This window comes from Danio rerio, chromosome 21, assembly GCF_052040795.2.
Source record: "Danio rerio strain M-AB ecotype USA chromosome 21, GRCz13ab, whole genome shotgun sequence".
Classification (NCBI taxonomy): Eukaryota; Metazoa; Chordata; class Actinopteri; order Cypriniformes; family Danionidae; genus Danio; species Danio rerio.
The window spans coordinates 44,327,225-44,343,419 of NC_141041.1; the positions used below are offsets into that span (position 1 = coordinate 44,327,225).

The following is a 16,195-nucleotide window of genomic DNA, read 5'->3' on the forward strand; positions in this document are numbered from 1 at the left end:
GACCCTCCTGGCCTAGCAAGTCCCAGATTAGCCGGTTCATGGGTGTTTAATTAGAGTATGAGTTAAACTATTCAGGACATTTTTCCCTAAGGAGCAGGATTGGACACTCCCAAGTAAGAATATCTGCCTGGATTTCAATTCTGGCACTGTTTTAAGGGCAACATCTAATTACTTTATTGATAACAAAAACCGTTAAAGCAGACCTACTATGAGCAACGAGGTTAACCATCAGCCACCATTATTTCAACGAAAAAATAAAGGAAAAAATAAAGTGGATTTACTGTTTCAGCTGGAAATGTCAACACAAAGGAAATGCTAAAACATAAAAAAGCTGCAACATGGCCTCTGATAGTATAAATAAAGTTATATGAGACCAAGAACTGCAAAACCAACCTTAAGTGTAACTTTTGGAAATTGAGATTTATATATCACCCAAATAAATAAGCTTTATGTTCATGTATGGATGAAAATCTGCAAATGGAGGGTTAAAAAAATTACAAATTAAGTTCTCAGCGATGCCTATTGGAACTGCTCGATCTTGCAGATTCGCACTCTATAACATCAGAAAGGTCCGACCCTTCCTATCTGAACATGCAGCTCAACTCCTTGTTCAAGCTCTTGTTCTCTCCAGACTGGACTATTGCAACTCTCTACTAGCCGGGCTTCCAGCTAACTCTATCAGCCCTCTTCAGATGCATTAGAACGAAGCAGCACGAGTGGTCTTTATTGAACCTAAAAGAGCACATGTCACTCCGCTACTCATCCGTTTGCACTGGCTGCCAGTTGCTGTTCGCATCAAATTCAAAGCTCTGATGTTTGCTTAAAAAGCGACCTCTGGCTTTGCTCCTTCTTATCTGCTCTCCCTTCTGCAGATCTATGTGCCCTCCAGAAACTTGCGTTCTGTGAATGAACGTCGCCTCGTGGTTCCATCCCAAAGAGGGAAGAAATCACTTTCCCGAACTCTCGCATTCAATCTGCCCAGTTGGTGGAATGAACTCCCTAACTGCATCAGAATGGCTCGCTGTCTTCAAGAAACGACTAAAAACTCAACTATTTAGTTTTCACTTTCCTTCCTAATCTGCAATTGCCTCTCTGCTTCTACCGCTAATTGTACTCAAAAAAAAAAAAAAAACTTACATTACTACTGTTTTGCTTCTTACACTTTACATACCTGAAACTTGCCTACAGCACTTGTTCATTGCTGCTCTTATAGTTGTGTAAATTGCTTCCTTGTCCTCATTTGTAGGTCGCTTAGATAAAAGCATCTGCTAAATGACTAAATGTAAATGTATTACTAATCAAAAAAATTAGTTGATATACTTACAGTAGGAAATTTAAAAATTGTCTTCATGAATCATTATTTAATATTCAACCGACTTTATTAACATTTACAGTGTATTTTTGCCTATTGTAAAAAATAAAGGCATGCAACATAAGATGATGGTTTTGCGGTCCACAGTCATATATGACAATCAAGGTTCCCATGCTTTCATAAACAGCAGACTCAAGTCCTTTTGGAAACACCATTCATTTTAAATCAATCACCTTTGTAATTCATACCCCAGCATATGTAGCACCATGAAATGATTTTATGTACTTAATATTTAAGGCAAGGCAAGTTATTTATATAGCACATTTCATACCCAATGGTAATTCAAAGTGCTTAACATAAACAGGAATAAAACAAGAAAATAAAAATGATTAAAACATTAAAATATAAAAGAATAATAAAAAAAGAAATAATAGTGCAAACTTTTGGACGTAGCACAGTGCTCATTCAGGAAAAGCACAGCTAAACAGATGTGTTTTCAGTCTGGATTTGAATGTGCCTATTACTGAAGCACATCTGATCAGCTCTAAGCTAACTCCAGCAGCAGGGGGCGCAGTAGCTAAAGGCGGATTCACCTTGCTTTAACTGAACTCCTCAACTCATTTACAAACTAGTAATAATACTTTAAAATCTATTCTGAATGTAACTAGGAGCCAGTGTAAAAACCTGAGGACGGGTGTGATGTGCTCTGATTTCCTGGTTCTGATCAGAATCCTGGCCGCAGCATTCTGGATGAGCTGCAACTGTTTGACTGTCTTTTTGGGAGTAAGGCCAGTGAGAAGTCCATTACAGTAATCCACCCTGCTGCTGATAAAAGCATGAACAGGTTTACATTAAGAACTTAATTTTCTAAAATTGACCATTTTGACAAGGTCATGTTCATGGAACTTTAATAAAATTAGCTGAATTCAATACTAGTGATATATGCAGTTTCCGAAATATTGATAAAATGTCCATTATTTGTCAGCCTTATTGTACAAGACTTGTTAAAAATAAAACCATAAACAAATTTAATTCAAGCACTTTTAAGGACCTTTGTTTGTTTTTAAGTTCCATGGATAATACCAGAGGGACAATCGTTGATGTTTTACAACAGTTGCTTATGTGTATGGACATGTATAATGCTGTAAATCTGTATTCTTCTCTGCAAATAGCCACAGACAAATAAGTAAGTGTTAGAACATGTACACAACCCACAGTCTGCAATAAGCAGAGCTACAGAACAGACTGAACTCAACGCTGTATAATTTATTTGGAGTGCGACTGAAACACACTGCGGGTTTCTGTGTTGCGACAAAGGGTTCGCAAAGGGCACTATTGACATATTTAAACATACTTTCATAAGGATGCATAAAAAGGCACCAAAGCCTTTAGTAAATGCGTGCCCTTGAAACTGGAGAGGCACTGTCTCCCATTAATGGCCCCTTGTTTTCAGACAGGTCTGCTCATTAGTAACTCAACTCAGCTTGGATACTCCATACCTCAGCAAAAATGCATGCAGCAAGTGCCCTTGTATCCCCAGATAATGAAGTTTTCTAAATTCGTGAGCTGTATTTTATAAGATGCAAAAGAAGATAATTGATCATGTTAAAAAATCTTACCACGGTACGTTTATCTCATCAATTGCAAAACACATGTAGAAGTTTGAGATATACACTTTTGGAGGATTTGCATGAAAATGTACAAATTGCAAAATGTGAATAAAGAGCTTAATTGTGGAAAATATTCAGGATTACGAGAAATTTGTGAGATGTAAATTCAGGATTGTAAGAAACAGTCAGGAATGAGACTATTTGAATTGTGGGATGCACATATCTACTGCGTAGAAGTCAGAATTGTAAAAGAATAAAAAGAAAATCCAAATTAAATAAACAAAATTGCCAGATGTAAAGTAATGCCGAGTTCAGGCTGCATGATTTTCATGTTTACACTGCGAGATGGATCAGCAACAAAGTTTTTCAAACTGATTGATTTTAAAATAGGGAAAACAAACAAACAACAAGAAAAAAAAATGACAAAAAAAGAAGTCAACTTTGCCTTTGTCCACAAACTATTTTACTACACTGTAAAAAAAAAATACTTTAATTTTACGTTTTATTTCTGGCAGCTGGGGTGCTGGAAATAAACCGTAAAATAACAGCTGTTAAATTACAGAAATTTACTGTAAAATAACGGACATTAAAATGATAGAAATTTCCTTAAATTTTAATTTCTGTAATTCTGTCTATAATTTTACTATGAATTTATGTAATTTAACGGCCGTTATTTCGTTTTTTTCCCACCACCCCCAAATGCCAGAAATAAACCATCAAATTATTATATATTTTTTTAATGTACCCAATTAGAAAAAAGCTTTAGTGAGTTATAAAATGCACTTATTTTGCTCACCTGGATATTAAAGGGAATTAGGGAATTAACTTTTTTTTTTTCCCCGAGATGTTGTTTTATTGCTCAGATGACACATCAAACAGACATGGGTGCTACTGTCAAATTTCCACTAGTTTTACCTCCATTTCTTTGGTCCAAAAAGGCCGAAAAGACGCACTTTTAACAAGAGGTGTGAACCTACACTGTTTTCACAGATCAGTTACAATTATCATCCGATTCAGTTCAATTTAATATCTCGGTGTATCACTGTGCATCGACGATGCTTTCCATACACAATTTTACATTTCCTTCACAGCACAAGAATTCTTGTATTAGATTTATAAAGATATTATTTATATACTATTTATAATACAATTTTGTCCTTAAAACACCATGAGCATTTATAGCAAATAAACAAATAAAAATATCCTGCTTGCTTTCTAAGCCTTGTCGAGCGAGTTCTTGCACTCCTATGATTGGTCACACACTCAACAGAAAGCGCTGCGATTGGCTCTGACGCTGTTTACCGATAAGTGACACTGATAAACGGCAGCAGAGATCACAGGTGATCCATGATAGATGCGGAGGAGTAAACTCGTTTGTGTCTGTATCTAGAAGAATCGCTGTAACAGCTGAGAGGAGAGGAAAAGTTACCTCATGCCAACAGGTTAAAAGGGCCACACACACACAGAGAGAGAGAGAGAGAGAGAGAGAGAGAGAGAGAGATTTACTTTCAGTTTCTCCATAACAGTGAAACAAGGGCTTCTAACTTCAGTGTCAGTGAAAGACTGTTCAGCAAACTCACAGCAATATATTTGTGCAGTTCCTGCGTTTTTAAGTAGTCCGAGCGTACTCGCGCTCCCCTCCCTCGCCACAGTAAGATACCACAATATAGTGCATATGAGATAAATGACATCAGTACATAACCAGTTACAGAATTGTCTGTGTCAAGGAGCACTAAAGAAACAAATATTTTGACATCCCTCAACCTCTCCGATGTCAAACTCAGTTCCAAAAGGGCCGCAGCTCTGCACAGTTTAGTTCCAACCCCAATTAAACACACCTGATCAAACTAATTGAGTCCTTCAGGCTTGTTTGAAACCTACAGGTAAGTGTGTTGGAGCAGGGTTGGAACTAAACTGTGCAGGGCTTCGGCCCTCCAGGAATTGAGTTTGACACCCCTGGCCTACAGATACCCCAACTAGTGGATACTGCTCTTTCATTGGTTGTTGGTGATTACAGATTTTATTTTCAACCAGCACATATTTCAAGCAACATGATTCCAATCGCTAAATATCTGAAAGGTGTCTGCGACATTGATTGTTACTCGTGTAAACAAGCACCGATTTGCCTGTGATTTCGTCTATTTGTCGGCAATTCCTCAAAACCTGTCAGCGGGTCAAAATCAGGGCTAAAATCTTGAAGCGGTAACTTTGCATAAGTTGCTAGTAGTTGACAGAATTGTAAGTCAAAATTAAAATAAACTAGACAGAGAAATAAACCAGACACTAAACCAAATGCTGAATATAGACTTTCCTGTTTAGGCTAATAAAAGAAAAACACCTTCTACCCCAAAATAAGTATGACATATCATTCTTTAATATAATTTAAAGGCAGCGGTCAAAGCATTTTGTACAACTTTAGTGCAAAATAAATTTGGACTTGGAAAAAAACCTAACAAAAAACCCAAAAACATCTTGTTGCGTCATCTCGTGCAACTACAGAAAGCAAAAAGTTACTGTATTGCAACATATACAAATAAAATAATATACACGGTCCATGCAATTATGCACAGCCTCTATAGCTAAAGTCATGTCTGTGTGTGTGTGTGTGTATGTATGTGTGTGTCTGTGTGTGTGTGAGAGAGAGAATGTAAGCATGTGTGTATGTTTGTGTGTGTGTGTGCGGCTCAAGCCTCAGTGCATCACAGTCCAAATCTGCTGTCCAGCTTTCACGATTGTCAGATGTTCCTCAGCCCGATTTAAAGAGCAGGATGGCCACCTGACCCAAGTAAAAGTAGATGAAATGCTTCGTTTCGTGCGTCACGTAACTGCCAAAGTTCCGTCCCACAATACAATGCCATGTGGGATTGTACTTCTTATCGAACTCCTGTTGAAAAGCAAAAACAGAAATGATTACTTCACTGACAGTATTCAGTATCATAAGGAGGAACTTCACAGATCAACGAGTGCATTTAAACCCTGCCTGTGATGACATTGTGTATCAGTACCATATACACATATACATCAGTACCAGAGGCATTAAGACCATCTTTAATTATGTACAATTTAACAAATTAAAATTTAATTTAATGAAATACACTCTAATGTGGGTGATAGTGCAGCATTTAGCTGAGCATTAGGGCTTACTTGTTGAATGCTAATGCTAACGGCTATACTCAATGTAACAATACATATTTGTTATATTAACTCAAATTATTCACATTATTAAATCACATTATTATTATTATTATTATTATCTGACATGAACTACATTTGTGCGAGTTTCATTTTAAACAAGTATTCAACAATTTACACAAAAAAACACAACTCTGCCTTCAAGTAGTTCATTAATAAAAAATAAAAAAAAAAACAACAACAACAATGAATGCTACAGTCCAGTGTTTCTCAACCACATTCCTGAAGGACTGCCAGCCCTGCATGTTTTGTATGTCTCATTTGTCGGTCACATCCATTACAGGTCTTTCAGTCTCTGCTAATGAGCTGATAAGGTGACAGGTGTGTTTGGTTAAGGAGACAAGGGCTGCGTCGAAAATCACCTACTTGACCTAGCGGTGTCAGTTGAGTGGCTTCACTCCTATTCATAAATTCTCTCACGGTGCATCATGGGATACTGTAGCATGCATCAGATGCTTATTTCAGAATCTTGCTGGTAGTAGTAGGTCATCCGGGTACTTTTCACATACAGTTTTCCGAATTCTATGAATTTGGACATACTACTCGGCTCGCATACTGTTTTTAGACAAGTATGCAATTTCAGAAGCAGCTATGGATAATGTGCAGAACTGGTGGTCCTCCAGGAACGTGTTAGAGAAACACTTCTATAGTCGATATGACAATGATTTAAATGTTTAAAACATTTTCATTGATAAGTATGACTGAAACATGGGGCCTAATACATTCTGAAGGCACCAATAGGAAAAAAATCCATCTAATTGCAACTGTTCTTATTTATTTATTCATTACTAAAAGTCAGTTTATAAAAATGAAAATTCTTTAAAAAAAAATAAAAAATAAATCAATATAATACTATTGAACTTGGGGCTGGGCAATAAAATCATTATCAATATTTATTGAACAAACACTATTGTCAATATCATAAAAAAAGAAAAAAAGATTTGTTATGTAGTTTTGGTATGAGGTGCTATAGTTTTCTGTTGCTGCTGAGTGCGCACCTTGGAAGCAGTGCACGCATATGGGATCGATGCGCACATGTTGTGCACAGAATCATGCACATTTTCTAGCTGCACCTAGTTGAATTTGGAACTATCTGCTTCACACTTTGTATGGAGCATACACATTTCTTGCATCAGAGCTGCAGCAATGGTTTGCCTGTTTGTCATTATATGAGGAAACGCTTGATCAGATGGTCGCCTAGTTATGAGAGATACCAGGGGAGCGAGAGCGCAAAGCCCACTGTAAATGGTCAAGAAATCCACAAGCTTGTAACTTAAGGTCAGAATAATAACACATTTGTGAAAATGAGTGCCGTGGCTAGCAGCAGTAAGGAGATTGTAAATAAAAAAGCAAAGAAGTATGTTGCCAGAGTGGCTTTTTGGTTTCTTTTCTTGTGCATCCGAGCTACTAGCACCCTATCCGAAATATTTTTTTAGCATAGGGGGTAATGTAGTCATTCAACTTCACAATTTGTAATGTTGCAGTATGTGTTCGAATAATAATGGTTGGTTTCTTTACTTTAAAGCTCAGATTTACTTATCGAAATTTGTGTTGTTGACAGAGTTTGAGGTTTACTGTATCATTATTATTCACACTTTGAAGTTTGCTTGGATTGTTCAGTATTTACGCATTAGATTCATTGACAAGTTTAAGAGTGTCTTTAATATTTGTTTATTTTATAATAAAAAGATGATATTTTGTTTATATATTTTTGTTCTTGACTATTGAAACCATTTGCCTTAGTAATGCTGGTAAATTAAAATACAGTGGGTACATAAAATTATAATATTTCTAAATGTATTTGAAAAAAAATTCTATAATTATTGATATCGAATGCTATGAAACATGATTTTGTGATCTTTTTTTTGCAATATTGCAGAGCCCAAATTGAACTAAAGAATATCAAAACTGTCATTACAGAAACCAGTCTCAGGCACCATTATATAAACACTTGAATTTTAATCTGATTTAATATTAATATGATTTAATAAAATTAATTTTAGGCTCATGTAATATTGCATAATTACATGTAAATTACCCTAACCCCCGATCTAACCCTAACCATATGGTAAGTGCATGTAATAATGTAATATTACTCAGTAGTTCAATCAAGTAGCACTTCAGCATTTTGATCAAAAAGACCCCTGTTGGAAGACCTGCATATGAAATTAAAATCTGATCGTACAAATAAAAACGTGTCGATCCTAAATGTCTTGTACATGACCTTTTTGATATATGCAGCAATGTCCTTCTCGATGTTGTACTTCTCCATAGCCTGTGTGGCACAATCCACTGCATCCTGCTGCATGTCCTCAGACATATCAGCATTCTTTATTACTGCCTTCCTGTCAGTCATGGTGGCTGTGAATGTGAAGAAACCATTAAACAACAAGGACAAACATGAATCATAAAGCTAAATTAGGTTCTTCAATGCAATCATGTTTAACTGTGTCACTCTCATAACAAAACAAAAGGAAAAGATTTCCAGAGTTCTCCAGTCCACACATGCCAGTGGTCAGACATAAACGACCCGCCCCTCAACTTACACCATTGGTTGAGCCAGTGCATCTATCAAATAAATGGAGCGTTTGGGGAAATAAAACTGCATTAAAAGGCACCACATGTAATTGTCACCAGTAGAGCGCAAATTCGTATACAAAGCTGTAGTAGTGTAATGAGTGTACAATCAGGAAAATTGTGGTCTTCATTACGTCCTACGGGATTGCAGAAACAACTGCTGCATTTCAATTCACATGCTATCCATCCTAAATAGTATTTGAATATTGATCTAGTATGTCCCAGACCATAGCAGGGCTCAACAATAAGGACTGCCCGGTGGCCCAGGGCCAGCATGAAAGATGCTCGGGACAGTAGACAGGATTATACTGGCCCCTATTGGCCAGTAACGAGGAGCATGTTATTTTTTTGTAACCTGCCAACAACCAGGGGTCCGTTCTTCGTACGTGGATTACTCAGTTAGCTGGATTTGGATATTGACGATTTGACATGATCCAGGATCGTTTCGTTCTTCAAAGCTGATCCGAGAGTTGTTGTCATAGCAACAGTTCTGCTAGGTCAAACCTGATCGGGAGCAGGTTCAATTCATAAACAGGATTAGATCGGCTCAGTTCAAGCAAAGATAATACAGAAAGTATGTTCCGAATTCTGATATTTTCTTACAGTAGTAGTTATATACACTTGGGAAAATGGTACATATTTTTAAACTATATATATATATATATATATATATATATATATATATATATATATATATATATATATATATATATATATATATATATATATAAAGTTAAAGTCATTAATAAAATAAAGTTATACATATTAATAAAACGTATGCAATCTGCACCCTCGAAATGAAAGTACAAAGACTGCCACCTGGTGGTGCAAAGAGAAAACTTATTGATATGAACTTTTTAGATCGCTTTAGTACAAATTGTGTATAATAGAAATGCACAATATGTGACTTTTTTTAAAGCAATAATACATTTCAGCAGTCATAAACATGTTTTGATAGTTAATATGCCAGTGATTTGATGCTTCACAAAAGTTGCAGATGCCTTTACCAATATGAAAATGCTTTTGTAAACAACCAGTTATTCTTTACACCGATTAAAAAACGGATACTATTATAAAGAAAATCTTTTCTAAATGTAGAACTAAATACATTGATTTGCATTGAAATGCATGATGAATACTCTTGTCTTGACAAATGAAAGTGTAAAGCCTGCAGCTCACAACAAATGTGGAAGGTTATTGCGTGTCATATTTAACTAACCGTTTACTGCTAATTTGATGTAATTTTGCTCACATGGATAATTGAATATTAATCAGATGATGTCATTACACTGCTGTGCCGTCAGCCAATCATTGCATTGCTGATCATGATTTCGAGGATCGATAGATCTGTCCTTCACAACACACGCAGCGATCTCAGATCAGTTCATCCAGACATTCTAATCTAATTCGCGAACTTGTTTGAAGAACCAAATTAGCGAGAGATCAGTTATCAAGATTAAAAGATCCAGGATCTGCCAAATAATCTTAGATCATTTAAGCGAGGTACGAAGAACGGACCCCAGTACAGCGGAAAGATGGCAACACGGCGGCAACATCAAACTATGAGGCTAAAAGAAAACATCTGTTTTCTAAAGTCTTGGAAGCAGACAATAACATGGGTACAAAATTAAGAAGAAAAAAAAAAACTCATCAATCTGTTAAGTCATTTTTATAAAAATAATTTAGAATTACAATAAAATAGCAGCACATTTTCCATACCGCTCTTTCGTTTGCATAAAATCTTGAATTTAGCTCATTATACATTTATAAACATTTTCAAAATGTTTACATTTTAGATTCACAAACATTATTTTGCCACATTATTTAAAATATGTGGCTAAGAATTAGCTATTAATTTTTATTTTTTATTTTTTTGGTGGGGCCACTGAAAACTTTGGCAGGGCAAGTAAAAATCTCAACCACTAGCCCTATCGGCCCAGTAAAAAAAATCCCAAGCGTTGAACCCTGCATAGTATGTTGAAGAGTATGCTAAAGGTGCCCGGATGGTTTACTTTAAATTGTAGAACTGTCCATTACTCTGACCACAAATACTGTCCACAATTGCGCGTTGGATGTGAATTTGATTCGAACTACAAACTCGGGTAAACAATAAAAATGATGGATGAGTGAGACCAACTGTCAAGTAGAGAGGCTTCGATAAAGTTGTTTGAATGATTATAAATTAATAGACAAAAAATAAACAAATTAATTTAAAAAATAATAATAAAAAAATAAATAAATAAAAAACGCTTTTTCAGTGTTATATTTTATCTGCAACAACATGAATTATATCAAGATAAGTTTGGGTATATTTAAAAATATTTAAAAAAATAAATAAAATAAAGAAATAATAAAATAAAATTGCCTTTTCAGTGTTATATTTCATCATTGAAACGCAGGATCACCGAGTACTCTTAAAACAGTCAAAACATACTTTTTAGGATAGCTTTTATGTGATAAAAATTTAGATTTTATTATTTAGTTATGCATGCATTTACCTTGCTATTTTCTACTGTATATAAACGCTATGAGATGCTACTTTTAAAAAACACTGTATAAGATTAAGTTTAATATTATTATTAGCAAGTCTTTTTTAAGTTGACTGAGTCAACCCATGTAGGAAAACCAATGTAAAAACTGTTGGTGTTCACATACAAACCTCAAGAGCCTGTTGCTTATATTTAGCAGAAAATAATGTCAAAAACAGTGAATATTCCCACACAGTCTTCATTTACAAACAAAATAAATCCATTCCCAAGCCACTGTTGCTGCTCGTCACATCTTTTAAAGGCAAATACAGTAAGCGGTCTGCTCTGGGACCTGTGTGAGTTTACAGAGTCATATCTTTCCAATCAGCTTATTAAGGATCTAGTGCATCTACTAAAAAGGAAACGTGCAGTCATGATTTGACAAAAAGGAGGCCACCTCAATCACATTCCTATGCAAAAGACTCACAGGCCCTCAGTGTTGGACCCAGGAGAGGGAAAGACCTGATGAAATCCATTCAGTGAGCAGGATGTATGAGAAAGCACAGGAATATTCAGCTATATTTACTGAAATTAAACTAAACCGGCCAAACGGATATGCAACAGGGGCTCTGTTCGCACCTGGTATTAGGATGCATTTTTTCCAATCCAATTACAAGTACAATGCCAAGTACAGGTTTGAATAGAGTGTTTGCCCACATTTTTGTAGGGTAACTTTCTGACTGGTTCAAACAATGTGGCACTCACTAAAATAACAAAAAAAAAAATAGGTTAACCAAATCACAAAAGGTGGGGGTCGGGACTATTTGTTTGACCAATGACACACAGGGGTCATACTTGAATGCAAAGACTTCTGATCTCAATCATTTTCATCTTCTTTTAAAAATTAATTTCTTCGTATAATTTAAATTATTTCACAACTGGCAATTTCTTATATTATTTTAATTGCAATTTTAATTTACTGTCACTCATTATTCATAGTCATTTACTCATATTTGTAATTTAATTGGTATACCTAAACCAATCACAGAAAAGAGCTTACTACTGCATAGCAAAATAAAGTGAATTGAAACCATTTACATTTTACTGCAGCACCAACTTCTTATACTAAGCCCTAATAGTATAGACTAATTTTTTTTGTAGTACTTGAGTATGTAATAAGAGCAGGCATTAAAATACTCGGTCATTAACTGAACGTTCTGTTGCTTAGTTACACTGCCCTGTCAATCATCTTATCACATCCTCCACACTTCTTTTATAAATTCATTTCCTATCATATCAGAGATGAAGTAATCTCCCATTCGCAGGTCTTTCCTGTAGAGAATTCTCTTGAGTTTGCATAAATATTATTCAAGAGATGACCAACAGTGTCATTGTTAAAATTAATGTTGCTGATGAAATATAACACAAAACAATTTTTCATAGGGTTAGATATTATTCACAATTCAAACCCCTTTACCCAAGTCTCTCCAATTACCCGTTGGTCTGGTTTAACACCATGTTTGTAGTTTAACACATATTTATGGTTGTAGTTCTAATCAAGCTTAAGTGTCCAGCATACAGTGTGATGTGTGCAATATTAGCCATAGTGTGTGTACAGATCACTACTTTCAATTTCTACTATATTTGCGTAACTCTTAATACTTATTTAAAAGTACCACAATTTGGTACACTCTAAATAAATAAATAATTAAAAAGTGTAGTAGAGCTCAACTAATCTTATAAGTTTGAGTTGGACTATTAGTTAGACTGTTTTATAGAATATATGCAGAGCTAATGTATCTTTCCATACTTATATACTTCAGGTGAATGGTTAATGTGTCTTTTTCTCGTTTTACAGTATCGATGTTGTGATCTAATTAAAAAATAATCAGTTAAATAGACTTCAAAGTTCAATTAGTTGTTAAAACGTTAAATGAGAATAAGCCATTTACACGCAAGCGCCCGGCAAGTTTAGCAGGCGAGCGGAGAAGCTCTATTGAATATACTGGGGTAAAATAAAATGTTCATATTCTGAAGACATGGCGGGGGAAAATGCTATTTAATGCAGTGCTTCTTGTACAATCTGAGAGTCACTTTAAATTGGATACCACTCAGGCCGTGAAAATTGCTATTTTTTATAGAAAACAAACTTCAACACAACAATTTTGTAATGGCATAGAGTTCACCGGAAGCGCTTAACCCAGGATACTGATAAATTAAAAGTCCTTCCGCATATACCCTATTGCCAATAAGTACAATAACTGAATTGCTTTGACAAATATATTAAATAAAATATATTTTTATTATATAATTTGTTTAATAACCATTACTATTACTGACAAGCCAAATATATAAATTCTGAATGTTCACAAATAGATTATTTCCCCCTTTCATCAGCATACATGATAACTGAAATAAAATCAAGAATATCTGCAAAAATATTGGCCAAACTGATTATCAGATCGTTTAAAGAGACAATAATTTTGATTGATGAAGCTGTGACAGAGTGGAATTATGGGAGTTGCTGTCTTCAATACATCCTACAATAGTCATGTTGAAATAATATTCATGGATGAGCTAAATGAAGCAGTGTATAGCCTCAATAACAGAGAAAGTGTTTATTTTAAGTAAGAGGCATCTTTTTTTTTTAAATGGCTTTGGTGTTAAAATAGTTTTTTATTATAGGTAGCGAGCGTTTTACACTCTGTATATGCACACCAGACACCTTGCATTTTTGATGGAGCGCTCTGTGCGCCTGCAGTTGAAAACACACCCAATGTCATGTGCTCCAGCACCAAAACCGGTTGCTTAGCAACATAAAAAAATGCAGCACACTGCTCTATTCTAAAGTAAACAAAAAAGCAGTGTGGCAAGCCTCGCGTTAAAAATGAGCAGAGCCGAAAATGATGTTTGGTGTGAACGGCCCATGAGGTTGAAAGCTTTCAAAACAAAAAAAGGATGCTGAAGCAATTACTGACGAGAGATGAGCGCAAAGCAGCACAATAACAAATGATTTTTTAATATGCCACAGTCCAGCGCTTTAGATTCTTCTGGTCATGAACATGTGGGGAAGAATCAGCGATCAGTCATACTATATTTATTTTAGGATTCTGTTATAATGTGGCTCTGGGAAGCTTAATATTAAACATATTTAAGTATCTTTGGCGTTTCCCCGTTTTCTACAAAATCAATTAAAAATCGAGGGTGTGTGACATCATAATGTCACTAGTCAAAAGTTTATTTCCCTGAATTTGAACAATCTTCAAAACATATTTGATAAAGTATTCAAGTAACTATATAAGACTGTTCTAGTGTTTTTTGTGTGTGTGTGTGTGTGTGTGTGAATACTGTTATGGTAAAAACTTCTATACTGTGCTTTTAAATTGATATATAAAATAACTAAAGATCTTAAACAGTTACACAGGCATCAAGGTGCTTTAAGTTGTATTGGGCAGAATGAAACTAAATTATGCTGTGAAGTGCAATTAATAATTTACACAGCACAGGTGTCTGCCTTTGATAAGGTCATGGTGAGGGAATCATAGAAGGCTGAGAGAACTATTTGTTGAGAGCTGTGGCCAATTTTACAAAGCAAAAATATGCAACTTTTACCCAAGTACAGTCATGTCAAAATTAAAGAGACTTCGGCTGGATTCAGATCAGTCCATCAGAGCCATACGTTGGTGGTGATGATGTTCCCCTCACTCAGCATCTGCTCTCAAAGCTCGCTCATGATTGGCAGAATTACGTAACATTTTTCTTCAGACGCCGAGCACTTCTAACTTTCATTGCACGCCACCGCCCTAATTATTCATTCTGAAAAGATTCTCAAAAAATCGACTATTACAACAATAATGATTTACACGGGGAAGCAGAATTGCTGCAAAGTACAGGTAGCCGCTAGAGCTGCGTCCACGATGCTTCATTTGAATACAGTACCAATTAGTAAACTTCCCCACATTCATGTACATATTGAAATGCATTATTTTTATTCTCGAGCGATATGGTCATGCATAGTAGGCAAAAAACAGTGCTCACCCTCTTTTGATGCTTTTAACACTGGAATACTGTTTAGATAAGGCTTTGAGAGCCGCTGTTCACGCTTGACTTCACTAGCCACTATTTGAGCCGTAACTCAACCCATGCGGCGGCGCTCGTAACTCGCAGCCAACTTCGCGTCACGAAACCTGAGAAAGCCCCGCCCACCGCACTGCACCGGCCTTCTGATTGGCGGACGCCGAGCCTCTCCCCGCGTGTTACGAGCGTTTTCCACTAGCTTCACACTGCCCGCATTTTATTTCGGCCCACAATGCACCTGGGCCCGTCTGGATTCACAGCCCTACATCCTGAGGGCAAAGGTATCGATTCCTGTGAGGTTTAATATTACTCCATTTGTTTACCACACTGTAAAATACAAGGTTGGATGCGATTTAGTGGTTTATGAAAAGGATTTCCTTATGTTGATTGCTCACATTTGTGAACTGACCAATTTTATTACTTCTTAGTTTGACACAACTGCCAATTAGTCTAAATGAAAAAAAAAATCGTTCTATATAGTAAAATACTTCTGACTGCCCACATTTTAGATGTTATCATGGGCAAATGTTAAATACATTTTCCATACTAGAATTAACCAACAGCAGCTTCACCATTTATGCAAGTTATATTCTTGCAAACTAGTCTACAAAGACAAAATAAAAGCTACTTATTATTTAACAATTATTAAATTATTTACACTACAGGTCAGAGTACACTAAATAAATCGCATTTTTTTCATGTCATACATTTACAATAATTTCCAGTACCAACTAAAATGTCAGTGTAAACTGCTTATGTTCTTAAAAAAATCTGCCATGCATGTATACAGTGCTCTGCATAATTCATTTCACCCCATTTTGAAAATTAATATTTTTATCCATCTCTCAGTGAATTTGGGCAGTGTATTTTGGTGCATTAAAAAAAAGATTTACTAAACATATTTATTAAAACAATATTTGTCGCCAAACATATTTACAAAATGAAAGATAATACAATTA

General features: G+C 35.6%; 1 protein-coding gene across 1 annotated transcript; it reads right to left on the reverse strand.

The window, feature by feature from the left end:
- Positions 1-5,274: 5,274 nt before the first annotated feature.
- On the reverse strand, positions 5,275-15,317 carry dynll2b (dynein, light chain, LC8-type 2b). The gene is given in 3 exon segments (NM_001030000.3): positions 5,275-5,806; positions 8,339-8,475; positions 15,198-15,317. Coding segments are annotated over 2 exon segments (270 nt in total). The 5' UTR covers positions 8,471-8,475; positions 15,198-15,317; the 3' UTR covers positions 5,275-5,668.
- Positions 15,318-16,195: the final 878 nt, after the last annotated feature.